General features: G+C 57.4%; 14 protein-coding genes across 14 annotated transcripts; 6 read left to right on the plus strand and 8 right to left on the minus strand.

Moving 5' to 3' along the window:
• Window positions 1-287: 287 nt before the first annotated feature.
• Window positions 288-2,516, minus strand: Malapachy_2506 (putative acid sphingomyelinase; the record flags this gene model as incomplete). Its single annotated transcript, XM_018136995.1, has 1 exon — window positions 288-2,516. One exon carries the CDS (start codon window positions 2,514-2,516, stop codon window positions 288-290), a length of 2,229 nt encoding a protein of 742 aa, XP_017993330.1.
• Window positions 2,517-3,060: 544 nt separating this feature from the next.
• Malapachy_2495 (wd40 repeat-like protein) lies at window positions 3,061-4,278 on the plus strand (the record flags this gene model as incomplete). The annotated part of the gene is made up of 1 exon (XM_018136984.1): window positions 3,061-4,278. One exon carries the CDS (start codon window positions 3,061-3,063, stop codon window positions 4,276-4,278), a length of 1,218 nt encoding a protein of 405 aa, XP_017992877.1.
• A 44-nt stretch (window positions 4,279-4,322) lies between these two features.
• Window positions 4,323-6,110, minus strand: Malapachy_2509 (drug:h+ antiporter; the record flags this gene model as incomplete). Its single annotated transcript, XM_018136998.1, has 2 exons — window positions 4,323-5,658; window positions 5,686-6,110. The coding sequence occupies 2 exons, from the start codon at window positions 6,108-6,110 to the stop codon at window positions 4,323-4,325; spliced, it is 1,761 nt and encodes a 586-aa protein (XP_017993335.1).
• Window positions 6,111-6,546: 436 nt separating this feature from the next.
• Window positions 6,547-9,726, minus strand: Malapachy_2504 (RNA-binding G protein; the record flags this gene model as incomplete). Its single annotated transcript, XM_018136993.1, has 2 exons — window positions 6,547-9,544; window positions 9,575-9,726. 2 exons carry the CDS (start codon window positions 9,724-9,726, stop codon window positions 6,547-6,549), a joined length of 3,150 nt encoding a protein of 1,049 aa, XP_017993332.1.
• Window positions 9,727-10,189: 463 nt separating this feature from the next.
• Window positions 10,190-12,232, plus strand: Malapachy_2492 (hypothetical protein; the record flags this gene model as incomplete). Its single annotated transcript, XM_018136981.1, has 1 exon — window positions 10,190-12,232. One exon carries the CDS (start codon window positions 10,190-10,192, stop codon window positions 12,230-12,232), a length of 2,043 nt encoding a protein of 680 aa, XP_017992882.1.
• A 17-nt stretch (window positions 12,233-12,249) lies between these two features.
• Malapachy_2511 (isochorismatase hydrolase) lies at window positions 12,250-13,013 on the minus strand (the record flags this gene model as incomplete). Its single annotated transcript, XM_018137000.1, has 3 exons — window positions 12,250-12,792; window positions 12,826-12,911; window positions 12,941-13,013. The coding sequence occupies 3 exons, from the start codon at window positions 13,011-13,013 to the stop codon at window positions 12,250-12,252; spliced, it is 702 nt and encodes a 233-aa protein (XP_017993384.1).
• Window positions 13,014-13,396: 383 nt separating this feature from the next.
• On the plus strand, window positions 13,397-14,140 carry Malapachy_2499 (chitin synthase hyaluronan synthase; the record flags this gene model as incomplete). Its single annotated transcript, XM_018136988.1, has 1 exon — window positions 13,397-14,140. One exon carries the CDS (start codon window positions 13,397-13,399, stop codon window positions 14,138-14,140), a length of 744 nt encoding a protein of 247 aa, XP_017992885.1.
• A 15-nt stretch (window positions 14,141-14,155) lies between these two features.
• On the plus strand, window positions 14,156-14,938 carry Malapachy_2498 (chitin synthase hyaluronan synthase; the record flags this gene model as incomplete). The annotated part of the gene is made up of 1 exon (XM_018136987.1): window positions 14,156-14,938. One exon carries the CDS (start codon window positions 14,156-14,158, stop codon window positions 14,936-14,938), a length of 783 nt encoding a protein of 260 aa, XP_017992884.1.
• A 162-nt stretch (window positions 14,939-15,100) lies between these two features.
• On the plus strand, window positions 15,101-19,165 carry Malapachy_2491 (hypothetical protein; the record flags this gene model as incomplete). The annotated part of the gene is made up of 2 exons (XM_018136980.1): window positions 15,101-15,177; window positions 15,205-19,165. The coding sequence occupies 2 exons, from the start codon at window positions 15,101-15,103 to the stop codon at window positions 19,163-19,165; spliced, it is 4,038 nt and encodes a 1,345-aa protein (XP_017992881.1).
• Window positions 19,166-19,277: 112 nt separating this feature from the next.
• Malapachy_2510 (hypothetical protein) lies at window positions 19,278-20,285 on the minus strand (the record flags this gene model as incomplete). The annotated part of the gene is made up of 1 exon (XM_018136999.1): window positions 19,278-20,285. One exon carries the CDS (start codon window positions 20,283-20,285, stop codon window positions 19,278-19,280), a length of 1,008 nt encoding a protein of 335 aa, XP_017993385.1.
• A 122-nt stretch (window positions 20,286-20,407) lies between these two features.
• Window positions 20,408-21,343, minus strand: Malapachy_2484 (hypothetical protein; the record flags this gene model as incomplete). The annotated part of the gene is made up of 6 exons (XM_018136973.1): window positions 20,408-20,637; window positions 20,667-20,829; window positions 20,857-21,174; window positions 21,208-21,223; window positions 21,256-21,290; window positions 21,320-21,343. The coding sequence occupies 6 exons, from the start codon at window positions 21,341-21,343 to the stop codon at window positions 20,408-20,410; spliced, it is 786 nt and encodes a 261-aa protein (XP_017992926.1).
• Window positions 21,344-21,564: 221 nt separating this feature from the next.
• On the minus strand, window positions 21,565-22,085 carry Malapachy_2490 (nadh dehydrogenase fe-s protein 4; the record flags this gene model as incomplete). The annotated part of the gene is made up of 2 exons (XM_018136979.1): window positions 21,565-21,899; window positions 21,932-22,085. The coding sequence occupies 2 exons, from the start codon at window positions 22,083-22,085 to the stop codon at window positions 21,565-21,567; spliced, it is 489 nt and encodes a 162-aa protein (XP_017992880.1).
• Window positions 22,086-22,684: 599 nt separating this feature from the next.
• On the plus strand, window positions 22,685-23,527 carry Malapachy_2497 (exosome complex exonuclease rrp40; the record flags this gene model as incomplete). Its single annotated transcript, XM_018136986.1, has 1 exon — window positions 22,685-23,527. One exon carries the CDS (start codon window positions 22,685-22,687, stop codon window positions 23,525-23,527), a length of 843 nt encoding a protein of 280 aa, XP_017992879.1.
• An 18-nt stretch (window positions 23,528-23,545) lies between these two features.
• Malapachy_2483 (hypothetical protein) lies at window positions 23,546-26,130 on the minus strand (the record flags this gene model as incomplete). Its single annotated transcript, XM_018136972.1, is given in 4 exon segments — window positions 23,546-23,860; window positions 23,892-25,615; window positions 25,644-26,037; window positions 26,050-26,130. The coding sequence occupies 4 exon segments, from the start codon at window positions 26,128-26,130 to the stop codon at window positions 23,546-23,548; spliced, it is 2,514 nt and encodes an 837-aa protein (XP_017992919.1).
• Between the last annotated feature and the right edge of the window lie 52 nt (window positions 26,131-26,182).

Consider the following 26,182-nt stretch of genomic DNA (forward strand, 5'->3'; position numbering starts at 1 on the left):
CGACGCTAGTGCACCGGGTTTCATATATACATTTACCTACTGTCCCGACAACCAAAGTGTACGGCCATGTATGGAAATGTGAATGTATATCACACACCGAACAGCCCCACGTGCAAAAAAAATCAAAGATCATACTCCCGATCTCTACGTGCAGCGAAGTGGAGATAGACATGGAGGGACAAGGTCCCCTCCACAGTTATTAGTATGACACGACATCTTAAAACAAAAATGCCTCAATCTGCGAGGTTTCTAGGGCAGTAGCACCTAGGGAACAATGCCATATACACTTAACGACCCATCGAAGAGTACTGGCCATCACACTTGCGACCTTGCGAGGCGGAGCCGGCACGCATGTAGCAGATGGTGTTCTTGATGCAGTCACTGGTCGTGCACCGACGGGCCGTAGGACTGTTGCGTGTCTGCACCTCCGAGAACGTCGTCGCCAGCGAAGGGCGCGCCTCCATCTCGTCCGTGAGCGCTGCCCAGAACGTGCCGTTAAGCGGTGCATTCTGCGGCCAATGGTTCTTGTGCAACTCGACGCCGGCTTTGTACGTACCATCACGCACACTCGCGTGGAAGTCGCCATACAGCTCACGCGCCGTGTACAGCTGGCGCCACACAGGGCCGTGGTTCGCACCAGAGCGCACCAACTCGTCAAACGTAGCGATCGGTGTGTAGTACTGCTCGAATTCCATGATCTCGTACGTGTCGGGGTGCACGCTGTACACGCGGATCGTCGGGTTAAGCTTCGTGTACGGGGTGATCGAAGGAGCCACGTACGCCATCGACACGGCATGCTCAGTCGTCTGCTGCGCAGACTTGGCCTCACCATTGTCGTTGAAGTAGAACACCTGGAATTGGTCCTCGTGTGTGTGGCCAAAGAAGATGGCAGCCAGCGTGTGCGGCGCAAAGCGGCTGACAATCTGGTAGAACAGGTTCGAGGGGCGATCCAGCGCCTCGCCACCGTCCCATCCAGACAAGACGTGGCCTACAATCCATACACGCTCATCGTTCTTTTCCGCCTCGAAGAGCTCATCGGTCAGGAAACGCAGCATACCGCTCACATCCGGGTTGGACATGTGGATGTAGTTGAACATGTTCACATAGTACCAGAAGTCTGTGTTCAACGAAATCACACGCAAGCCCTTGCGCGGCGTCACAGAGAACGCGCCATGGTGCTTGCGGATGTCTTCCACCTGCTGGTCACCAATCCACTCACGGTTGCGCCACAACTTCGAGACGTAGCTCAAGTCCCAATCCCAGTGGCTCGCTGTGTTGTCCGGCAGCTGCGCAGGGGGTGCCATCATGTTCTCTGGCGAGGTATCGTGGTTGCCCAGCGCGGGAATGAGTGGCGTCGAGCCCAGGTATGTCTTGAGTAAGTCGAAAATCGCCTGCTCGGAGTAGCGGGCAAAGTCGCGCGAGTAGCGGTACAAGTCGTCGTGCGCCACAAGATCGCCTGTGAATAGAGCCAGATCAAAACCGTTGTCACCACCGAGCGATTGAAGCGCTTCCATCGAGTTGACCATGAGCGACCATGGCGTGTCACATTCCAGACTTCCCCAGTAGTTCGCCTTGTGCACAATCTGGCTATCGTCCAACTGGCCATGCACAAATTGGCCATGGAATTTGGTGTTGTTGTAGCTGTTCACACGGCAGCACTGCACAGTAGCACCCCACGTGCAGTCGCTCTCACCACCCACAAAGTAGCGACCATCCAAGTGCAGGTCAGAGATATGCGCTACACGGAGATTCTTCGAGGCATCGTAGTCGGAACCGTATGCACGCGCCCGCTTCTTCTCCCAGCGCTCGACCACATCCTGAGGCGCATGGCGCGATCCATGGAACCAGTCATTCAAAAAGTCGTCCGACAGCTTCTCCGACGGATGCTCACACAAGTTCAACGACGGAATCTGGGCACAGATGCCTGTAGCATCCGGTGCAGCACCAGTCAGGTTGGCGTAGCTCAGAACCATAGTAATTGGGCCACCATACACAGCGGCAGAGAGTGTACGCTTGCACTGCTGCCCAAAACCAAGAAGACCAAACACGTTGAACGTCTCACAAATGGTACCCAGTAGATCCGGGACAAGATCTGGGTCAATGTGCGTAATTTTCTGCAGCGTCTCCAAGCCGGAGCGGCACAGGTTGCAAGTAAGTGACGATCCCTTATCACCACGGAAGAGCTGCCCAGCAATATCCCACACGTCGCCAATCAGCGCATCCAGATCCGATGAGCCAGCCACGGCATTCGGCATAAGCGCCTCGTTGGCCGGGGGCTGTGTTGGAAGTTGGCGCGGGTTGTTCAGAGAATCAGGGAACTGACCACCACCCTCGCGCGTAATCACAGGCCGAGGCTCTTGCTCCATGTTCTTCGGCATATAATACATCGAAGGGAACAGCGATGTTGGGAAGGCCTTAGCACCCGTAAAGACAGGTGTACCTGATGTAGTGTCCACGGCCATAGCGCCAGAGGCCAGTACGAGGGCGGAGACACCCAGCCAACGAAGCCACTGCATAGTGAAGGGCTACAACAACGACGAAAGACACAGGAAAAACAACAGGGTTGTGCCGCCGTTTATGTAGGCTCCACAGTTTGGCACACGACCGGTTGGAGCTGCATGCCGATGCCAAGTGGAGAGATATATGCACATAAAAAATTAAAACCAAACTATGCCAATCGCCGGCACGTATAGAATCGCAACGTAGATCGCACGTGCGCATCTCGCCTACCCAGGAGCCAGAGGAGGCGGCCCCTTTTCGGCAGCCGAAGTGGATGACAGGCCAAGATGGTGCATAGATATGATGCGGTTACTGGTGGATTGTATACACGCAAGGAACACACCCTGAGTCGATCGCTATGTCAGTGATGGTTGTGCGATGTGCCCCCTATATAATGTACCACTACTGTGAGCACATGCGAGGATGGCATATGTCTGAGCGGCCAACTCCTTCCTATAGAAAGAGGTAAGAGCCCCTAAGAACCACCACAAATTTCGTACATCGAAATATTGTCCAGACTAGCTTGGGCCATGTGGAGGACACACACAACGACCAGCCACGATGGCGATGCGCGTACGTGCCAAGCCATGGATCTCGATCCAGCCGAGCGTACGTGATGTGCTGCACGATGTGGCGCAAGGAGTGGTACAGAAGGAAGATGTATGGGTGAGTGCTTATATAGCTTCGCCTGCGCGTGCAAGTGTTCATACCACTTTGCATGTTGAGCATACCTCGACGCCACCACAAACATCCATCTCCAACCAACCCAGTGATATTACTGTGGATACGAGTATAGAGCCATGGTGTGTATCATCGCAAGGAGACGTCTCTGTACCGCGAACGGAGGTCCACCTACCGGTGCAGGGAGAAGAAGCAATGATACATGATGTCACGACGCCTCTCAGCGTAGATATGAGTATCGACGCAGAAGGTGTAGAGCGCTACGTCATGGGCGGCGCTCAAGGCCAATTGGTTTGTGGCTCGTGGAATATGGGTACACCGTTCGCCGAGACGAATTCTTGTGCTTCTCATCAAAGTGATATTACAAGCGTTCGATTCTTTCCTAGTGGCCAAGTGATTCTCGCGACCTCGTTGGACATGCGTGCGTCGGTGGTATCAGCCTTGGATGGCACATGCCCACGTGTCTTGATAGGTCACACGCGTGCTGTCTTAGGCAGTGCTATCCTGGGTCGCGGTCGTGAAGTGGCGACCTGTAGTGCAGATGGGGCCATTCGACTTTGGGATGTCAGTCGCGGTGAAACTGTACAAACTTGGGATGCAGGCGTCTCGATCCCATCCTTGGAGGTATCGAAGGCTTTGGACTCTACGCCGGAAGATCGTCAAGGCGTGCTAGTGGCTGGACGGCACGATGGTGTTCTACAAGGGTACGATATGCGAACAGGCTCCGCGGTTTGGTCGCATACAGCGCCAATGTCGCCACTAGGTGGGAGCGAGTGTGCAATTCAAGCATTGGCAATGCATGAGAACACTATGGCACTAGGCACGCGAGGGGGTGTGTGTGCCTTATACGATTTACGTGCAATGCAAGAGCCACTGGATGCATGGTATCGCAATACAGCGGAAATTACTTGTATGCATCTTACAAATCAGCGCGTATACATCGGCACGAGCGACGGTCTGCCGTACTCGGTCGATCGTGACACGGACCAAGTGCATGAGTACGCTGGATGGGATGCGGATGCTATCAGTGCCATTCGCACAGATCAGGCAGGGCATGTGATCATAACTGGAAGTGGCAGGTATGCTACATATAGGTAGGACTGTGAAAGTCTATGTACATCCAACAAGTGGAATGGGGTATATTATACGTGTGACGCTGGATCAGTATGCAGCGAGGAGGACGATCCAGAGGATCGTGAAGATGATGTGGTCCGCCATGGTGGCGATGAGCGCTGAGAGCCTTTCGAGACAGTGGTATCGATAACCGTCACTGTATTGGCAGGATTGCGCAAGTCCATATCAGGTACGAACCATGATAAGACCATAGCAGGCAGCTGCACGAGCACAGAAGCCAAACACAAGTGCTTCATGACTTGCACCCATGCCTTTGATACGCCAATACGTATATCAGAGTCCAGTGGATACGCCAAAACAGCATCCAGATTACCCTGCAAGTGCTGGAGTTCTTCCAATGGCAGCATCGGCAAGGCCTGGGAAAGCTCGCTAGGTAGCATTCCAGTAACAATCGCACTGGCCAAAGCAGATCCAAACGCAGCGCCGACTTCCACAACAAGCAATTCAAACGCTGTGACTACCACCACCTTGGTAGGGTCCACAGCTACTTGTACAGCCACTTGCATTGTTAATGCCAACGCGCCACCGCCAACGCCCTGTAGAACTTGACATGTGAGCATTGCTACAGCTGTGTGAACAGGTGATCGATAGTAGATCATTAGAAGAACACCAGCCATGCGCACGAAATAGCCAGCGACCATGTACCGTTTCAAGCGACGAGTATAGGCCATGCAACTTCCCACAACAACGCCGGTGATAGTAGACATGACATTCTGTGTGGTAACAAAGTATGCTGTGCGTACTTGATCCCAGTCCTTGATGATTTGGATGAAGGGCGAAAGGTAGGTCCATGACAAGTAAAACCCGGCAAAGTCCAAGGCAGCAATCAGACATACAGAGGCCACCGTGAAGTTGGAAAGCAAAGGCAAGGGAATGATCGGTGCATCGGCGTAGCGCTCCCAGAACAAAAACGCACCTAGAAACACAAAGCCAGCTAGCATCATGGCTCGATCAGGATGGTCTGGTTCGGTGAGCCTGGAGAAGCCATGGAACGAGACGGGGATGAGAATAAGAGTGAGGCATCCACTCAGCAGGCTCATACCGACGAGATCAAGATCACGTACAATGGACTGGGCACGCAGTGGCGTAGTGGAGCGAGTGGCATACCCACGCCGCCGAGCACGCCGGTAGCCTATGACGAGCAGTAAGATCAACGGGATCGAAGCAAGGGGAATGATTACGATCCATAACGCAAAGCCTAAGCGCCAGCCGCCCGTGCGCATGACAAAATCCACCAAGGGTCCGGCCAACGCAAAGTTGAGCAGGAAGGGTAAATTCACCAAACCAATCAAAAACCCTCGCCACTGGACTGACGAGGTATCAGCAATAATGACAGATTGGAGCCTGACACGTTAGTCAATGGGTACGTACACGCCGACGCCGGTGGCGCCCAAGGATTGTACAATGGCGCCTGCTAGAAGAAGAGAGAATTGGGTTGCAGAGGCCATGAGAGCATATCCCATAGCGTAGAGAGCAATGACAAGCGAGAAAGAGGTGGTGCGTCCCATGCAATCAGAGATTTTGGCAACCACAGGCTTGCTCACAGCCCGTACAAGTTGCTGTACAATCATCACAGTACCTACACTGGATAGCGCTTGGAACTCGCTGCATGCATAATTAAGAAATAGGTTGAAGGACATGCCATCGAGGGACACCGCCAGAGCGAGCGTGAAAAGGGCTGCGTATAGTAAGAGCATGGTTTGTGTGTGTTCTCGATCTTTCGTATGACCAGTACGCAAGGAGATCAGCGGTGTCTCTTCCACCACATGGTCAATGTGATCGTCCCAAGACTGCATCACCTCGGAGGACCTACGTGGTGGGAATATGGCTGTATCACTCTGAGTCCGTTCAAAAGAGCGTGAACGTCGCGGGGGATGCAATGTGTTGTACTGCACAGATACGGGACGCTCCAAGCGCGCCCGGGAGTTCTGAGGGCGCATCGTGTGTGTGCTTGTGCGATCCGTATCGACCTAGATACGTACGTACAAGGGCCAACACACGGTATTCACAGCAGCGCCGCACGTCACCAAAAGGAATGCAACCTTCACGAGTGGCGCCGTCAGAGAGGTTGGTATTGCCGGCCGAGGCAAAAACACATGCATGGGTAGGCACCAACTCGTTTTATCAGATAACAAGCACATCACGTGCAAGGTACATTGTCCTTCCTATTGACTCGTTCTCTACCCAACGCGACACCGACGATGCAGGCGTAGATGCCGTCGTACAAGGCCCTTATGCGTCTTCATCAGGGACCTCGTCGACACGCGCATGCATAGCCGCACGTGAGCGCGGCTTGTTACTACGACGCTGGGCGTCTGACTCGACAACCTTCTTAATCTCGTCCAGTACTTTGGGCACAGCGTCTTTCGGACCGTGTACTTTGACGACATGTGAAGGGTCGGCGTCTTTCAGCTCTTCCTCATTGGCAGGAGTACCAAGCTCAGCAAACTCACGCCAGTTCGGCACAATGACTTGAACGCCATGCTCGGTCAGCCATGGACTGTGTCGGCGACCTCCACGAGCAATCAGCTGGCTGTGTGTCGTGGGAGGCGCCACAGCGCCATACACGACACGATCAGCCAGGCCCTGTGCATGCGCCTGCAGCAACTCGGCAACCTTGGCCGCGAGTTCCTTGGACGCACGCACTGAGACTTCGTCACTGCCGCCGCCACGCGGGAAACGAACCATCTGCGCCTGGGCCTTGGCATCTGAGGGGCCACCAGCGCGCTGAATCAAGTCGCGAAGGTTCTGGCCACCTTGGCCAATGATCTGGCCATGGAACTTCGATGGGATCGTGAGGAAAATCTCGGCCTCGCTTTCCACCTGGTCGACGATCGACTGGATCGCGTTCTTAGCTTCGGCAATCTGGGCCGGTGCGCCACGCAGACGCAGCGATGCGGTACCTTCGCGACTGCCGCGCGAAGGCTCACTCTCGACATCGATCTGAGCACCGGTCGTGAGACGGAGCTGGTTGATCATCGCGCCACCGCGGCCGAGGATACGTGGAATCGCACGGGCTGACACCGACATGGACTCGCTGTTGCTGCGCTCCTGTTCGTATGCCAGAAGCTCAAGCAACTCGGCCTTAGCCTCGGCAACGCCCTTCTTACCACCGCGGATCGAGACCTCGTCGGGCTTCAGCGAGTCGTCGCCGCCGGCATGAGGGAAGTTGATACGCACGTCGTACTTGTCTTGGAGACGCGATACGTACTTGCCGCCCTGGCCAATGAGCGCGCCATGCATATCGTTCGGCACATTGATACGGACGGTCACTTCGTCCGCCAGACGCTGCGCCTGCGCCTGCAAACGCGCCTTGGCCTCATCAACGCAAGCCTTGCGGCCAGTAATGACAATCGGCACGTTCTTCCGACGCGCCTCCTCGTCCAAGTCGCCAAAGTCCACCTTGACGCCCAGCTCGTCACGCAGCTTCGCCACGCCCGCGCCACCGCGGCCGATCAAGTGCGGCACATACTGGCCAGGCACCTCGATTTGGTCCACGTGACCGTTCACGATCTGGTCTTGCTCGGCCTCGGCAGCGAGCTGCTGGAGACGCGCAATCGCACGTGCCACCGCCTCACTGGCGCCGCGCACAACAACCGAGTCGTCAGTGAGCGGCTCGGTAACGTGCTTCGATGGGTGGCGTGCGCCCAGCGACACATGCAGACGGTCTTCACCCAAGATGGCATTCAGTAAATTGCGGTCAGGGTGGAACTTGGCCGGAATCTGGATGTGCTCCGTGCGCAGATCCGCCGCCTGAGCCGCCGTCATGGCCAACTCGGCCACGGCTGCATCAAGAGCTGCAGCCATAGCGACTTCATCTGGACGTGGCTCCTTGTCTACGCCTCGGAAGACGAGTAACACATCCGAGCGGCCGGAGCTTTCTGGCGGCACCAGTACATCGATGCCCTTGTTTTCGTAGTTGCGCAAACCTTGGCCCTTCTTGCCGACCACAAAGCCATGAGCCAATGGGTCCACCTCCGCCACACGCACAGCATGGGGACCGATGGGGCGCGCAAGTGCTTCGAGTTGCTGGTGCATACGCATGACCGACGCAGCATCTTCTCCCACAACATCGACCGAGGCTAAGCCCTGGTCAAGCGCCGAGGCGCGTGGAAGGAACACCTGCACTCCATCCTCCCGCGGCAAGCGACCAGCGAGCCATTGGACGACGCGGCGTGCATGGCCCTCGTCTGCATCAGGGTACAGTGCACGAAGGTCAAGGGGCTGCACAGACACAGCATTTGCACGTTCAATCGCAGCGGTCAACGCCTGTGGAAGCTGCGCCTGGGGACCGCGGATCGTGACGTTCTCCGACGGGTCGTGCACAGGCGGCAACTCAATGCTGCACTGCGTCGCAGCGAGGATGTCAGCAGCACTGTCGCCCACCAAGAAAGCATGTTGGCGCTTCGGAATGTTGATCGACAATGTACGGAACAGGCGGCGCATCTGGTCCACCTCGTCCTGTATCGCCTGCACTACATCCGTCACAGAGTTACGTTCACCCGATACCACAATAGGACCGTCGCGCATAGGCGGAGGAATATGCACTTGAACTTCACCACGTCCCTGCTGCTCGGCCAGCTCGGCCGCACGCTTGCCACGCGGGCCGAAAATGAAGGGGTAGTAAATCGGCTCAATGGACGCCACACGCTGCGTAATCTTCGAGGTACGCTCGGCAACAATGGCATGAATCATCTCTTGTGCCTCAAGTGCGTTGACTTCATCGCCTTCAATGGTAACTTCGGTCTGTTCGCCCAGCAGTGGGTCCTCATTTTCCTCCATAGGCAGGTCCTTCGAGCGTGGCGGGATGTGGATTCGCACACCTGTCTGCTCCGTGATCGCCTTGATGTTCTTGCCACCGGCGCCCACTACAAACGGACGAAGAGCCGCAGGAATTAGCATCGACAGCTGCACTTTCCGAGCGAGCTGGACAGACAGTTCCTTCTTCGCCTGCTGCACGGCAGACTCGCTAGGGCCCTTTATGATGAACATTGTAACACCTGTCTTGCGGGTCGTGCTTGCCTCGATTTTCACGCCACGGCACTTGTCTTGGACACGCTGCAAAAGGGTGCTGAGCTTCATCATCTGCTCCTCCGACAAACGCAGCGAGACACTTGCCGTGTGCGTAACACGCTGAATCACAGGCACAGAGCTCACCCATGCCGACGCCCCGGGGCGGGATGCTGCACTGGACGCAGCACCGAGCGATGGGAAGGCATCTTCTGACGTGCTGGAGAGTCAGTTAGCACCGCATACATACACATCTGGACGCGCCGGTGCCTTTGCCGATTTGGCCGCGGCAGATACGCTGGGTACGGTACTCTCACCCAAACTGGGGAATGGATCAGCCATAGGGGCCGGCATACTAGATGCCTCAGCCACCTCGGCTACGTCTGGACGGGAAGCGCTCATTTCGATCCCGACGTGCTCTCTCTCGTGCAAGGCCGAAAGTAGAGACCGCCATCGATCGGTGCCAGCGCGTGTTCATTCATTCGTTCGCTCACGTGGGCCAGCGCCGCTGCTGCCGACCCTGCCTGCAGCCCCCGCGTCAGCGACCCCCAGGTGCCTTTCTGCCTGGCCCTCACCGATCCGTCCTGCCGGTGAAAATTTGTCATGCTGAAGTAAGTTTGCGTAGAAAGGCTTGTGCGTTGCGCAGGGTCCGCACAGGCAACGTAGATTGGGAGGGACGTCGGACAGACGTGCTTTATTTTGTCATATCGCATCGTTCAATCCGATCGCCAGAGTCATTGGGGCGTCGAAGTTTTTTTTTTGCCGTACGCTCTAGGATCTCTATTGCAATCGTGCCCCTGCTATGCGTCTTGGACGAAATGCGTTCGGGCTGCCGAGTCTATGGATCGCATGCCTTTGGGTGGCGATGCTTGGCGGGTGGGCGTCCGCCTCTGATACAGGGAAGGCCCTCTACACGTCCACCACCGCCTACTGCAAACCGCCTGGTCCCATCTATGTAAGTACACTCGCTTTGCGCTTCAATAGGTCGTCCGATACCATCGACTTTGATCTCAGCATCGCCTCAACCAAGAACGACGCTAGGTTGCATGTCGATATGGGTATATTCGTATATGGCCGGAAATTCGTCGATATGAGCGTTGATCTATGTTCGATTGCCAGTGGAGCGCTGTGTCCCATTCCAGCCTACAACTTTACGGGATCGGGGAAAGTAGCCATTCCCGACAATATTGCATCAAAAATTCCAGGGATCGCTTTTACTGTGCCGGATATTGAAGCCTTGGCCTTGCTGCGCCTTACCGATACCAAAACCAACGAAGACGCCGGCTGCCTACAGGTTTCGTTGGCCAATACAATGACAGTCGACTTGCCGGCCGTGGCATGGGGCACTGGCGCGTTTGCTCTCGCAGCCACAGTGGCTTCCATGCTGACTACCATATGGACAGATTCTATCTCGGCCTTGCAATGGCGTGTCGTGGATATTATTACCACTATGCAAATGATCCCGTTCACGTCCATGCTCACATTGATTGTGCCGCATGTCTTTCATCGGTTTTCTCTCCGGCTCGCATGGGTCGTCGGCCTGTTGCGTGTCGGCCCCGTGCAACAGTCCATCAAGTCCACACGTCTCGCGACGGACAGCAATGACCTGGATTTGATGTTTGGTGCGTTGAGTCAAGCTGAATATAGTCGCTTGTCCAACTTTTACCCAGCGGCGATCCTTAATACCAACCAGACGGCCAAATTGGGTAACTTGGGTTTGGACTTCAGTGCGTTGCTCGGTGGAAACTCCTCCAGCCTCGCACGGCGCACCCTGTATGCGCCCAACACAGGCCCAGGTGGTGAGATGGCGCCTGGCAGTCAAAGGAGCAATGTCATTTGGGCTGTGCAGATGGACCGCTTTTCACAAACAGGCGCGTTTTATTATACAGAGTCGCTGGACATCTCGCCCTACAGTGCCTTACTTACGATCCTTGTGACCTGGCTGTGGGTGGTGTGCGTTGTGTTAGCCGTGGCTTTGCTCCTGGTGCCTGTCATTTGGCTCACGCACCGTATTCATTTCAGCGGGGCGCTGTATCGCTGGTACATGCAGTGGCTACGCCCCATGCTCTTGCGTGTGATGCTCATTGCTGCCCCGCCGCTGGTGACATTGGCCCTCTTCCAGTTTGTGCACAGCACAGGATGGGTCTCCCATTTCATCGCAGCAGTGACATGTGCGTTCTTGCTGGGCGTATGGCTATGGAAATATGCTGAGATGGCACTCTCTGTGCGGAATCAGGGGCCTAGCGCACTGTACATGAAGAAATCCTCGCCTTGGGATTCTCACTCCTATGCTATGCGATTCGGATCCTTGGCGCACCCGTATCGACGACGCTTTTGGTGGTTCGGACTCGTAATGGGGCTCTGTGTGTTTCTCCGTGCCTGTTTTGTGGCGATCCCACAGAAACACGACTACGCATTGCGCCAGTCCATTGGTTTGTTGGTCGTGGATGTGCTGCTCTTCCTAGTGTGGGTCATTTGTCATCCAGGCCGAGACAAGAAGGAAAATATGGTGCAGATTGTGCTGTGCATCTTCCGAATCATTGCATGGGCCCTGTGCATCGTTCTGACCACCGAGTCCAACATTTGGGGCATTCCACGCGCGGTCCTGGGCTTTGTACTTATGGCTGTGTGGGCTATTGCCATTGTATGCCTATTCCTATTGTTTTTGTGGGAAATTGGCACAACATTGATATCACGGCGCCAACGATGGTCGCACCGCTACGGCGAGAGGGAAAAACAGCACTATCACGATGACACTAGCTCGACACACTCTGATGCGTCTGATTCATCATCGGACTCGTCGTCCTACGACGAATCCTCCACTTCGTTGCTGGCCTCCAATGCTACGCATACAACGCCAGGCGTACGCACGGCAGCACCAATTCGTTTGGTGGACCCTGTTGTGTAGTGAAGTGCCGACCATGATCACTGCTTTTGTATAATGGATGTAAGTTTGGCAGTGTCAGGCACGGTAATCACCCCATAGGCTTTCATGGTAGAAAGGGCTTTTTCTGTCGTAGCAGGATCTACGCCTTTGGCACACGATTCGACCAGAAACGTCCGAAATCCGAACTTGACAGCATCGATGGCGGTGGCCTGGACACAGTAATCTGTGGCCAAGCCACAGAGTACAAGGGTCTTGATGTGAGGGGTATGGCGATACAACACCGATGCCAACTCGGTGAATGCAAGGTACAGGTTGGAAGCAAACCCGGAGTAACTATCGATGTTAGCATCTTGGCCTTTGTGAACATAGTGTACAGGGATCCCACGCGCTTGGCAGGCTGCTAAGGCCGGCTGGATGCGCGCATCGATCTCGGCGCCGGGGGTGCCACCAACGCAGTGCACAGGCCACATCATTTGGGAAAGCGTGACATCTTTTTCATAGGGGTGGGGTACGGAGAGTGGCTGAAATGGTGTAGCGTCGTGAACAGAGGCAAACGAGATATGATCCTTTGGATGGTAATCCTAGTGAGTGAGCCTTGCATGCGCCCCACGTACCTGTGTTGCGACGATCATATCCCAAGCATACGCTTCGATCAAGTGATTAAGCAGGGGCAAAATGGAGACGGCTCCTGGGACAGCCACTACCCTGTCAGCAAGGCTATATACTTACATGACCCATCCACAAAGTCGCGCTGAACATCCACAAGGATCAGGGCCGTGCCCTCCTCCGGGGTCGACGACATGGGGTGGAGACAAAAAAAAGAAAAGATACGACGAGAACAGGATTCGAACCTGTGCGGTCAGAGACCAAACGCTTGCCACCTAGACAGGTGTAGAATGGAATTCTAGGCGTTCCCGATAACCACTCCGGCACCTCGCCCAACGTTTCCGAAGAGAACGGATAATCAGGTACATGACAGAGTAGACCCACGCATGTCCGCGGTGGGTGGGCACGGATGACCAACAAAAAAAAGGAACGATCGCCCATACAACCAACCTGGTAGCGCACCGGTCGGAAAGCCACTGAGCATACGTGTTCCGTGGATTGTGCGAGGTATTTTACCTCTTGGGTGCTCTACGAAAGCGTTCTTTTTCCAACGGACAGACAACGCCGCCTTTGCACTGCATGACTCGGCGCCTTGGCTGTGCATCGCTGGCACAGGCAGGAGGCGTGTTGGCAGACAGGTTCTGGCGATGTAATGGCGCGGCAACGCCCATCTTACTTTCTACGAAGGCCTTCCATACGTCCGTCGGCGCTGCGACGGAGGACTTGTACCACCAGATACCCGCCCATGAATCGATGCATGCGACCTTGGCCAGTGCATCGGATCGACGATCGTTTCGTCAGCAGGGCAATTCAGAGACACAGCGCATTTCGTACATGTTTAATGCTGCTGCGTTCGGGATTCCGAAAGAGCGTCCCTCCCGCAAACCAAGTAAGGAATCCAAATCCTCGAAACAGCATGGTTTTTTCAAGCCGCTGGCGCATTTCTTGCTAGGTGATAAAGACCCAGCACCGCCCAAGAAGGAGGGAGAAGAAAATGAAGAAGGTGATACCTCGGTGCTGCCCTCGTCGCTCTCATATTTGCATGGGAAGGGCTTGACATCGACCATTCGAGATCATGGTCGTATTGTTCGAACGCGTCTGCTAAGCAAGCAAGTAGGCGAGGATGCGTACTTTCTCAAAGCCGATGCCCTGGGTGTGGCAGATGGCGTGGGTGGATGGGCCTCCAGTCCACGAGCGGACCCAGCGCTGTTTTCGCAGTTGCTGATGCACTTTTGCAAGGCGGAACTGCGTCAGATGGATACCGAGTGCCTGCAAGCGAGTCTGGGTGATGACCGAGATGCTTTGTATCGGTGGATGAACTAAGACTTGGTAGAAGTGATGCAAGCGGCGTGGGAGCGGTGCGTTCGTGCCTCCAAGCGGGAGGGCATTATGGGCAGTTCAACGGCGCTGCTATCGATGTTGCGCGGCGATGAATTGCACATTGCGAATATGGGAGACTGTGTGCTGCTGCTGATCCGCAATGGCGAGATGATTTTCCGCAGTGCGGAGCAGCAGCACAGTTTCAATTTCCCTGTGCAGCTCGGCATGATGGATGCGACGGTGGAGAGTGTCACGCTGGCAAGGGCGCTGTGTATGCATCGAGATGGTATGATCCCCGATGGTGCCCAGGACCAGGACTTGCCGGATGTCAATGAAAATATGAGTGGGTACATCCGCTCGTATGCTCCGCAGGTGTCGGAGGATGTGCCGTATGACAGCCCGCGGCATGATGCTGGCTACTGGGTTCTCCAGGTGCAGCCTGGCGACTTGGTGATTATGGCGACAGATGGGCTGTTTGACAACCTATTTGATGATGAGATTTCGGAGGTGGTGCAGGATGTGATGCATGACCTGGGCCTAGCGTGGGGCAGTGAAGATGTGGATACGAATGAAGATTTGCCCTACCTAGTGTCGGAGCAGCTGTGCATCAAAGCGTACCAGAACATGCACGACTTTCGCGTGCTGGCCAGCCCGTTCCAGCAGCATGCCAACGAAGAAGGTATCTACTATGTGGGTGCGAAGAACGACGATGTCACGGTGCTCTCTGGCGTGATTCGGAAGCGAGGAGAACCTTCGTACGATCCGTTGGACGCGCCGAGCCAGGGCACGAGTATGGTGTAGAGGTGGGGAGGGGCCCGGTAGGGCATGTTAGACAAATGTATTGATAGCCTAGTAGGTACGAATTTTTCGTCACGCACGCCGACGCTCGTCGTCTCTGTCCACATCCACGTCCCCCGGTTGTCGTCCATGGCGGAGATACCCACGTGCGTGCCAGCGAACACCATGGCCGCTTCCTCCAGCAAGTGGACGCTGGACAAGCTACGTGATGCGAAGCAGCAGGCGTGGGACGCCGAGCAGAGGTAGGTAGAGATGATGACTCACAGCAGTACACGCGCACAAGAGTACCGACTCAAAGCACGGCAGTTGCTTTTTCTTCTGCGCTCGATCGAGTCGGATGTCCAGGCGGCCGGTACGCCACCGAGTGGGGTCCCACAGTTGGAAGATACGGATGCTGCGCTCGAGGCCTGGGCGGGCCCCGCCGACACGTCGGCCCACGATGCGATCGCCGAGCGGATGCAGAGTGCTACACAGACACTACGAGACCGTGCTCAGCAAGGGCTCGAGGCGCACAAGGAGAGTGCACAGCGCGCTGCAGCCTCGCGACCTTCGTCCAGCGAACATGCCGATCGTACGTCAATGCCTGCGCCGACCAAAGCCGCGTCGTCACGACCGCCGACTGCGTCGGCGGCCAGTCATGCGACGACAGCGGCCCCTTCGTCGCGCGCGAGCATCCAACTCCCGCCGTCGCCCATGCCCCACCCTGTGGAATACGAGCAGACGCTGCCGAATCCGCTACCGCCGCTGACATTGCAGGCGTTGGCACCGAATCCCTTGTCGGTAACGTATGCTTCGTCGCTTCGGCCGCTGCCGCCTGACCCTACGCGGCGTATGACAGGGATCGGCACAGGCGGTGGCTCCATGCACAATCGCACACGTCGTACCGCGCAGCGGCCGGCAGCAGGCAGCAAGGGCCACCTGAAAAACATGCCTACTGCGCCCGATCTGGGGCGGTGGGCGATCCGGGCCCGAGCGAGTTCCAGTGCGGGATTGGTGCGCAAAGCGAACAAGTGTCTACTTACGCGCGACTGGAAGGTGGCATTTACAGAGCAAAAGTTCGTCAAGGCAATGATGCGCATTGACGAACTGAAGCAGCAGGGCCAATGGAGTTTCCGGCAGCCGAAACGGATCAAAGGCCCCGTCGAGCGGAAAACGCATTGGGACTATATGCTGGAAGAAATGCGATGGCTGCAAACGGACTACCGAGAAGAGCGCAAATGGAAACTCGCCTTGGCTTACGAGTTTGCGCACCAAATTGCGCAGTGGCATCGCTCGTCGCCTGCCGAACGACGTGCGCTGTGTGTACCACGCAAGCGCCCGGCAGAGGCCAAAGCCATGGAAGTGGACGAGGTGGAGCCAACTCCACGCCCGCCTATGCCTACTGAGGACGTCGAGATGACCGCCTCCCACGAGGCTGTGGATGTGGCCGGCGCAGCGGCCAAGCCGGCGCAGGTGCCAGAACCTGAGGCGGAGGCGAAGCCTGCGCCGAAACCTGCAGCAGCGGCAGCAGCGGACGCCGAGGCAGAAGCAGAGGCCGAGGCCGAGGCAGAAGCGGACGCCGAGGGTGAAGAGGAGGTCGCCCCTCCGCCGGAGCCGACGCTCAGTGTGCCGGACACGGAGGCGGAGCCTCTGGATACGCCAATGCGGGCCGAGGCGGACAAGGACGTGACGCTGAGTAGCAAGATGCCACTGGCGCTCATTACAGCGGTTCGGGCGCCGATCTTTAGCCTGGATGCGACGACGACCATGGTATCGTCGCAGGCCTTGGTCGAGCAGCTGGATCCACAGACGAACGAGGCGGTGGCGCAGCTGGTGAGCACGGCGGCCAAGGCAGAAGGGACGACCATCGATGCTACCTCGTCACCGTCAGCCAGTGTCGATGCGGCAGAGCTGGACTTTGGCAAGCTGTTCCCGGAGCTGCCGCAGTATGCGCCGCCACATGCAGCGGAGGATCCCGTGCACCAGAAACGGCGCGACGATACCAGTGCGGCGCCGTCGCGGCTCGTGCAAGTATCGCGCCTGCTGGATGCGAAGCCTGTGTTGGTCAGTACGTTGGACCCTGCCAACCACCGATCGCAGCACCAATGGCACAGCATGAACGAATGGACGTTGGCTGCCGACTGGGTCGACAAGTACTTGGGCGTGACAGAGTCGTCATCATCATCGTCGTCGTCGTCGCCATGGTCGGTCCCTGCAGGCTCTGTGCTGTTTGCACGCAAGGCCGGCAAGGCGCCACGGGAGCATGCGCCGCAGACAGGCCCACCTGTGCCCCCAGCGCGGCCGGAAGAACGTGTCCAGCAGCTGCTGTGGAGTGCGGATGACGATGCGTTTGTCCAGGCGCTGGCCAAGCAGTATGCGGAACATTGGTCGCTCATTGCCGATGTGTTTAATTCAGCTCGCTGGGTCTTGCCGACAGAGCGACGCACAGCCTGGGACTGCTATGAGCGATGCAAGTGGCTCGCGGACGAGCAGCGAGAACAGCGCCCCGTCGCAAAAGACGGGAAGAAGCCGCATCGGCAGCACTTGCTGGATGTCATGCGCAAATGTGCGAAGCGGCGCGAGCAAGCGCAGCGGCAAGCGGCCACGGCCGCGGCCGCGGCAAGTGCGACGACGAAGCGAGCTGTCTCGGCCAATGATACGCATACGCAGGTGAATGCCATGGCCACGCCGACGCCGCAAGCCCTGAGCATGCTCAAAGCGGAGCGAGATCAAGTGGCGATTCGGCAGTTTTTCGAGCAGCAACGAGCCGCGCAATTCGCCTTTGTGCAGCAACAGCAGCAGCAGCAGCAACAGCAGCAGCAGCCACAGCAGCCCTCCGGCGCGCCCTCAGCGCCCACGTCGGCACAGCCAGCGCCGCCCCCGTCGTCGACAGGCCAGCCCGCGGCATCGTCCACGCCACCACAGCAGCCACAGCCACAGCAGCCACAACCACAGCAGCAGCCACAACAGCAGCAGCAGCAGCAGCAACAACAGCAACAACAACAACAACAACAACAGCTACTGCAACGTTTGTCGCTGTCTCAAGGCGGCGCAGCTCCTGGCACAGCATCGATGCCTTCACCGTTTCTTCCGACCGACGAGCAGCGCAAAGCGGCTGCCGCCGCCGCCGCCGCCGCCGCGGCCACCAACGGTGCGTCCTCATCGTCAACGCCGACCAACGGCACGCCACGCACAGCAGCTGCATCGCTGCCACGGCCACCGACACCCGTCCAAGCCTCGCCCTCGCCAGCGCAGACACAGCAATACTTGGCGGCCCTTACCGCAAGTCAGAACGCTGCGAAGCACAACCCGGCGTTGCTAGCGGCGGCCGGCGCAGGGTCCATGCCGTACATGCGTGCAGGCCAGCCAGGGCAGCCGTACTATGGCCTAGACAACCAGGCGTTTGCCGCTGCCGTGGCAGGTATGAAGAATGGGGTCCCTGGCGCGCCATCGTCGGTCTCAGCCGCGGCGGCAGCAGCGGCCGCAGCGACGGGCAATGCAGGCGCTCGACCTCCGCAGCCGATTGTGATTGCGGCGTCGTCCCCTCAAGCGCAAGCGCTACGTTTGAATCGCACCGCGACGACGCCCATGGATGGCCGGCCCTCGCCTGTGAACTTTGGCACGCCCACGGAAGCAGGTCGTGCGTCCTCGTCGCCAGTGATGAATGCGCCGGCAGGCTCCACGACGACGACGGCGGCCCCAGGGATGCCGTTCCCCCCTGCGGCCGTGAGCTCCGCCGGATTGTCGCCCAACGTTCGACCGACCGGCTCACCGGCCATGGCAGCGGCCTCTGCGCCGCCCAATTTGCATGCACTGCAGCAGCAATTGGCCATTACGTTGGCAGCGTCGCACCTGAGTCAGGAACAAATCAACGGCCTTGCTATCCAGCTGTACAAGCAAGCGCAAGCACAGCAGCAGCAGCGCCAGGCGCAGGCACAGGCACAGGCACAGGCACAAGCGCAGGCACAGATGCCCAGTACGTCGCTGCATACGCCGTCGCCCCTCGCGCCTGTGGGTCAAGGCGCCACCGGCCCAGCGCCGGAGCCTGGCGCGGCTGCCATGTCACGCTTTGTCGGCCTATCTACACCCACGTCCAACGCTCCCTCGCCCTCGTCGCAGCGAGCCTCGCAGCCGCCGCCCCAAGGAGGAGGCGGGGTGCCGATGCCAGGCACCGACGCCACGGCACTGCCCGACGGCGCAGCTGCCGCAACGGCACGGTCGTCCGCGACGTCGCCAACCGGCCGCTCGTAAGACACAGTCATGTGACGGGATGAGGGTCTGATAGCGCTGGCGCTCCTCGTGGGAGGCAGGTCAGCAAGCAAAAAAAAAAAAAGGATCATCTATGTAGGAACTATACAGGGCACTAGGCACTTAGCCACGCCGAGAGAACAACGGCGACGGTCATGATAGGGATATACGGCGCATGAAGGTGCAGCGCTGACGAAGCCGGCTCTGAGAACGCTTGCACGCCTGCCTCCTGGTTGAGCTGCTGCACAAAGCTGTCGCCACAGGTTTTGCGTGCATGATCGTATATCGACTGCTGTGACTGCAGTACAGGAGAGCTTTCGATGCCAAGAGCATAGGGCGAGGCCATTTCAAAGGCAATGTACGACGCCAGGATACTCTGACTGCAGCGTGTACACAGCTGGGCCTTGTTTGTGGTATTCGAGAGGAAGAAGAAGAGCTGCTGGGGGGACAGATCAGGCAGTTGATTTACGTCTGGCATGCTCGCAGCCAGGACCGTCGTATTGGCCGTAGCGTGCTTGGTACTGCTGCGTGGAATGGTCGGAAGAATATAGTCCCAGTAGGCATCGCTGTATGGGTCATTGGGCACATCCTCCGGTAGGAACGAGCGGCGATACAGCTGTGTCAGCTCCATGTCCGCCTGGGTCGACATGCCTGTGCCCATCGATGCCAAGCAGTACTGGTTATGCTCGTCCTTGGTGCAGATAGCATCACGGAAGGGATTGAAAATGTACAGGTAGTCGTACAGCTGCGTCACATCTGGGTCACGCGACTCTAGCTCATCGCTGCACGAGTCCCAGAACTGCGAGATAAATTGCTGCACAAGAGGACGATCGCAGCCATGGTTTGTCGCACAGAGATCGTCCAGTGTATGGGACAGTACACCTGTAGCATTGCCACTGACAGTCTGGTTCGCAAACGCGGAAGTAGCCTCAATCAGAGGTTGTGTGCATGACTGGAAGACATGGTCATCATTCAACTGCGTGAGCAGTGTCGTGCAGGTATCAGAAATGTTCGTGGGAATCAACGCAAGAACGGGCATCTGGGCAGGCTCCCACGCCGCGTACACCGCCAGCGGCGCAACGCATGCTAGGATGCACCAACGCCACCGCACTGGGAGGAGCATCACGGCGAGAGAAAGAGCAAAAAGCCGCACCACACCACACCAAGGAGATCGTGACAGAGCTGCCATGCTTCTGAGGCTAGTGCAAGCGCCTTGCATAAACTCAGGCTGGCATGCATAATATTTTATGCGGCTCCCTCCGCTACATAGCCAATGGCGCGATCAAGCACCTCCACTATATGCAGCATGGACGCCTTGTCCTCCACCGCTAAGGTCTCGAAGGAGACGAGGCCAAAGTCCTCGACGACCTCGCCGAGCACTTCACACATGCGGGCGAGGCGCGGCTGTGTCTCACCGAGATAGTCTGTCAAGTAGTGCAAGTCTTGTACTTCGGTATAATAGTCCAGAGAGAACGCTGGTGGTAAGGCGCAGAGAATGACATACGTAGACTTTCTTGCTGTTCCTCGTCTAGCAAATCCATCTTGCTGAGCACATTGATGTGGGGCAGCTCGAGCATGAGCATCGCGCGTAGTGCCAAGAGAAGAAGCGCAATGTACCGCGATGGATCAACGAGGTGCGTCGCATCTGACAAATGCACGGCCACCAGCTGTCGTCAGTCATTCATGCTACGTACGCGCCACTCCTGCTTCTGCAGTCGCTCAAGAATGCGCTTCAAGCTCGGGTGATTCGTCGTTAGCTCTACTTGACCTGGAATATCAAATAGCACATAGTCATGCTCTAAGCGCGCTAGGCGCTCTTCCAGCCAGTCAAAGTTGTGTTCCAAGTACTCCATACAATACAGCATGGCGCCATTCGGGCCCAAGTCCAGCTCGGCCATCACATCGCGGACAGATATTAACTCAGACAGAGAAATGTCGCATGGATATGGTACAGTGTCATTGGCCGGGTCCAGATTTACGATGTGTACACCGCGTTCCAGCGCTGTGAGAAACTTCAATGGTGAGCCGCTACCTTGATCACGTACCTGGTACATGCCATGGCTGCGGACGCATAAGCTAGCGCGCATACGTACCAGTACGTCGTTTTGCCTGCGCCAGGCGGTCCAATCTGGGTGTCAATTCACCACGCGTACGTACCACCAGCTGTCCGTACTTGACCATCGCACGCGACGGTCGTCCGAAGCGAGTGGAGGAAAGTGCGTCAGGCGAATGGCGTCGGTAGGAAACATACAGGACACACCACCCCAAGGCCTTATCGCACAGAGTCCTGGCATGCAATCGCTACGTGTCTATGATACGCGGATACGCCAAGGGGGTAAGGGGGGCGTGAGCAGGAGCGTGGGGCATCACAAAGTAGTCTTGGGGACAAGACAACTATGACTTTACTTCGTTTGGTAGAGACGCAGCTTCTCTGGGCTGTACTTGAAGTTGGTCGCGTAGCTCTTCGGAGGGATACGAGCCTTGTTGGGCTCCTGGACAAAGAAGTCCCAACCCTGCTTCTCACAGAAGTGAATGGCATCCTCTGCCGAGTCAAACTTCATAGAAAGCGCCTGCTGGTGGTCAGCCGTCGAGGCCCAGCCCATGAGCGGGCTCTCCCAGCGGCCAGAGCCTTGGAGAATGTCAAAGTCCACGCGCCAGTCCTTGGTACCAGCCTTGCCCGACGACGTGGCGGGCTTCGCGGGCTGGTAAATGCGCACAGTACGCTGGTGGAGAGAATCTGTAGACGTGGTTAGTAGGAGACATACGTACTAGGGGCGTCGCTTACGATCGACACGGGCGCAGGGTTGCCAATACGGTCCACCTGCTCGGCCACAAGATCACGCTTCTGCGAGGCCGACGCGTTAGCAACAGCAGGCGCTTCGCTCTTCAGAGTGCGCATGCTAGTCGACATGGCGCGCGCCATGGTAGGCCGTGTGGCCAGGAGGTTGCGGCGGAGAATAGCACTCATTCTACGTCGAGCGGTGAAAGGAGCCGTTCAGCAGGTCGGTCGGTGAGACGCCGTGGAGCCACGTGGGTCCATCACGTGATGTGGACGGGCGGTCCAGCGCAGCGAGTCTCCTCGCGTTGGTTGGAAATCGAAGGGCGATGGTAGTGAGGACGAAATGCAGTTATGGACATCTACTTATCGAGCGTACAAGCTGAGTGTGTTAGTAGGCACCCATAAAAATGTAGTAGAAGGGGCGAAGCGGATCAGCGACATATAGTCATCAATGCCCTAGCTCGGATAATGTGGATAAGTTGTATTGGTTGTGTACATCCTTTCCGCTGGCCCCTGACGATACGTACGCTGACAATGGGCTCATGTGTGCATTGCGTGTGTGCATTGGGCCCAACGTGGGACCCTAAAGTGTATGTCCCTCAAGTGGCTCTCCTACACGTGTTGCTTGGTGAAGAGGCAAAAAGGTAAGAAAGAGCTCTCTTCGCGGCCCACACCTCCACATCCAGCCCGACTGCCAAAAAAACGGTCTATTTTCCGCGCAACGTGGCTCGATTGCATCGACGATGGTCGTGGTACTTCCTGGCGACGTGGTAGCCGACGCGGCGCCGTCACAGAATGAGATCAAGCTGGGGCCAAGTTTGCTGCCTACGCCCAATGCATCACAGGCACCAGCATCGCTGACGAGTATCCGCAGTGGCGCGCTGGGTCACTTACAGATGCGCCAACGTTCACGCGCCGAAGGCTCGCAGTCCACCACCCAAATCCACGGCTGGTATGTGGAAGGCGGTGCACGTCGATACGTACCGCAAACTGGCGATCGTGTAATCGGCCAGGTGACAAACCGCGGGATGGAATCATATACGGTGACACTTTTTTCTGCTCAAGCCGCAACGTTGCCTGTGCTGGCGTTCGAGGGCGCCACACGGCGCAACCGGCCCAATCTAGAGATCGGCGCACTGGTATACGCACGTGTCGTTAGCGCTGAGCCATGGACAGAGCCAGAGCTTAGCTGCATCGATGCAGTGACTGGCAAAGCGGACGGCATGGGCGAATTGCAGGCCAAGACGCCAGACGTAGCGATGGTGTGGCAGGTCCCTACCTCACTTACCCACAGCTTACTTCGCCCACAGCATCCACTGCTCGGCCAGGTGGCCAAGCACTTTTCGTTTGAGGCGGCGATCGGTGCCAATGGTCTGGTATGGGTGCGCACAGCGTCCCCCGAGCACGCCATTGCCATCGGACGCATCTTGGAAGCTGCCACAAAAGCCAGCGAAGCCCATGCGTTTTCGTCACCAAAAGAAGAAGAGGAAGATGCGGATACCAACCCCACCACGTTGCATCGGCGCGTAGCGCTCTGTGGTACCCTGCCTCCTGCGACGATTGCGCGTCTTGCACGCTCTGTATAATACCCTTCTTTTTCATAGCTATGGACGGCGCTGGCCTAATGCGACACCAAACATTGACCCGAATCGCTTCCAGTCTGGCAAAGAAAGAGAGGCTGCAGAGGCCATCGCGCCCGTCACCGCAGACGACGGTGTGCCAGGTCGCGAGGGCGTTGCACTTGATTCGGGCGTATCGTCCTTGCGCTCGCTTCCCCATTCTGGCATCGCATATACCTCGGCATTGGGGTCAAGTTGTAAGGACGACAGGGGCGACGAGGTAGGAAGGGCATCGGGTGCGCGATCAATGGCTGCTAAGAACTCCTCGACCATTGGATTCTGGTCCACGCGGCGCATACCCTGCGAGTCAGTTCGTTGTCTAGGTACATACGTGTAAGTCGAGAAGCTTTTGGAAATTGGTCAGTGATTGATCCCCGACATGTTGGCGGTACGCGTCGACCCACGCACGTGGCTCTGGAGGCGTCGCCAGGACTGGCAGCCACGGGGCAATGCGTGTCAGAGCCTTATCAACATGGCGGCGGTAGGCCGACTGAGCGGACGACGCAGTGGACGTGGGCGTCGGCGCCGCTGCGCCACTCCCACTGCCCCATGTGCCTGTGACGCTTGGCGCATCGAAATGCGGCAAGTCTAGAAGAAGGTCACGTACATGTTGTACATCCGCCTGCAGTTGCTGCGCCACGATCCGGCGAATGGGGCGCAGACGGACCAGCGTCTGTGCTAAGCGTGTCGTCACCAAGACCACGGCCTTATCGCACCACGAACGAACATACCGCTTGTTTTCCACATGGTGACGAACCAGGACGCCGATCCGTTCTAGGCCGCTGGCAAGCAAGTCGATCCATGGACTCTTTTCGTCGACGTGATCGCGCTGCGTCCATGGTGTGTCTGGCTTAGCAAGGGCCAAGAATGCCGGGTCCAAGGCTAGGTGCAGGGCACGCACAAGGCTCTGCAAGGCGGTGGCCAAGGCGCCGAGGAACGCATCACGCTCGGTATCGAGCAAGAACGGCGCTGCCTGGGCATCTGCTGCGCGGATCTTCTCTGTGACTCGCTCGGCCAACTGCGTGCATGTCGTAGCACAGTAATCGGCGGTATTCAGGACGGTACATAGGTACAAGGCATCTCGGCTTTGCAAGGCTGGCATTAGAACATCGGACGCGTAGCGCCGTAGCCATTTCGCGTAGACATGGGCCAGGGCCGTCAAAGGCGCCTGAGGGCCAAGTTGGGCACAGCGCTCGAGTGTTTGGCGGTAATACGCAATCAAGTCGGTGGACGAAAGCAAGACATGCATCGGTTCCTCCTGCTCGGCCTGCGCTGATCTGCTCGTGTCCGCTGTTTGTGCTTGCGTGGCAGAGGCGGCCCACTGCGACATTTTTTCGGCCAGGACCTTGTCCTGCGCATCGACAAACACGCCGAGGTACGGTGTGAAGGCCGACGACAGGGCGCGGCCATGGCAAAGGGCTGCAAGCGAGGTATGGTATTGCTTCTCGACGTACGCCTCAAATTCGTTGGTGACATGCAACGCCTGCAGCAATGTATCGACATCGAGGCGCGGTTGCTCACGTACGAGCACGCTCTTCAGGTCGTCGAACGTAATATCTGCAAACAACGCTAGCAGTCGGTGTTCCACGTGCCACTGCGGTAAGAAAGCAGGCGCATGCTCGGAGGTATAGGTGCGTAACAATCGACGGACCCAAGCGTATCGCCGCGCGACATTATCGAGCTGACCAGCTTCATCCGCCGCACGGAACACTCGTCGGTATTCACGCAGCTGGCGTGTGCAATACCAGTCCAGCAAGGCGTGTGTCACATCGCCGCCCAGCGCATCGACCACCAGTGCGACGTCCGGCAAGGACGACTCGTTGGCGTCGATACGTACACGAGCCTGCTGTTGGAAGGCCTTTTCGTACTCTTCCATGGCCATACGCTGCAGCTTGGCACGCAGGGCCTCGATCTGTGTACGTTGCTGGGCCATGGCGGGGACGTGACCGAACGGCTCAAAGTACGCGAGGAGCGCTTGCAGCGCTTGCAAGGTCGATGCAGCCTCGCGGTACTGTTGGTCTTCGCATACCTGCTCGAGCTGGAAGGTGCTGCTTACTGTCATTGTTAGTGTAGGATGACGCACCTAGCATCTGAAGACGACGTAGCGTCACGATGGATTGACTCACATTGCGTTTCGCCATATCCAGCCACCGGATTTCAGCGGTAATCTCGCCGACGCTATGCTCGGCACGCGCTGCATGCTCTTCGAGTTCGGAGAGCGAAGAAAGGAGTGCCTTGGCTTCGTGTGCGTGCAAATCAGGCTTATGTTGCGCCGCCTGTGCCGCTAGGGCCTGGGTATCTTGGCGATGCTGCGTAAGACGCGTATAGATGTGTGCTTGTGCCTGCTCGACGTGGTGCATGCCGAGACTTGTGCCGTCATGCTGAAGCAGTGCATCTACTTCGCGGCACACGGCTGCCATCTCTTCTTCGTCAGGGGCCTGCATGCCTACCCCTCGTGCAAAGTCTGGCTCGTTCGCCTAGTCACACACACTCTTGCGAGCGAGCGAGCGAATGGACGTGACAGACGGCGTGTTGCAGTGTGGCTTAAGCGTGGGGCCTACAAGGACCATGTGGATCCGCTTCGCAACCACATCCACGTGCGCACGGGGACCAGGCAACGTG

The sequence above is a fragment of the Malassezia pachydermatis genome (assembly GCF_001278385.1).
Source record: "Malassezia pachydermatis strain CBS 1879 chromosome Unknown scaffold2, whole genome shotgun sequence".
Taxonomy (NCBI): Eukaryota; Fungi; Basidiomycota; class Malasseziomycetes; order Malasseziales; family Malasseziaceae; genus Malassezia; species Malassezia pachydermatis.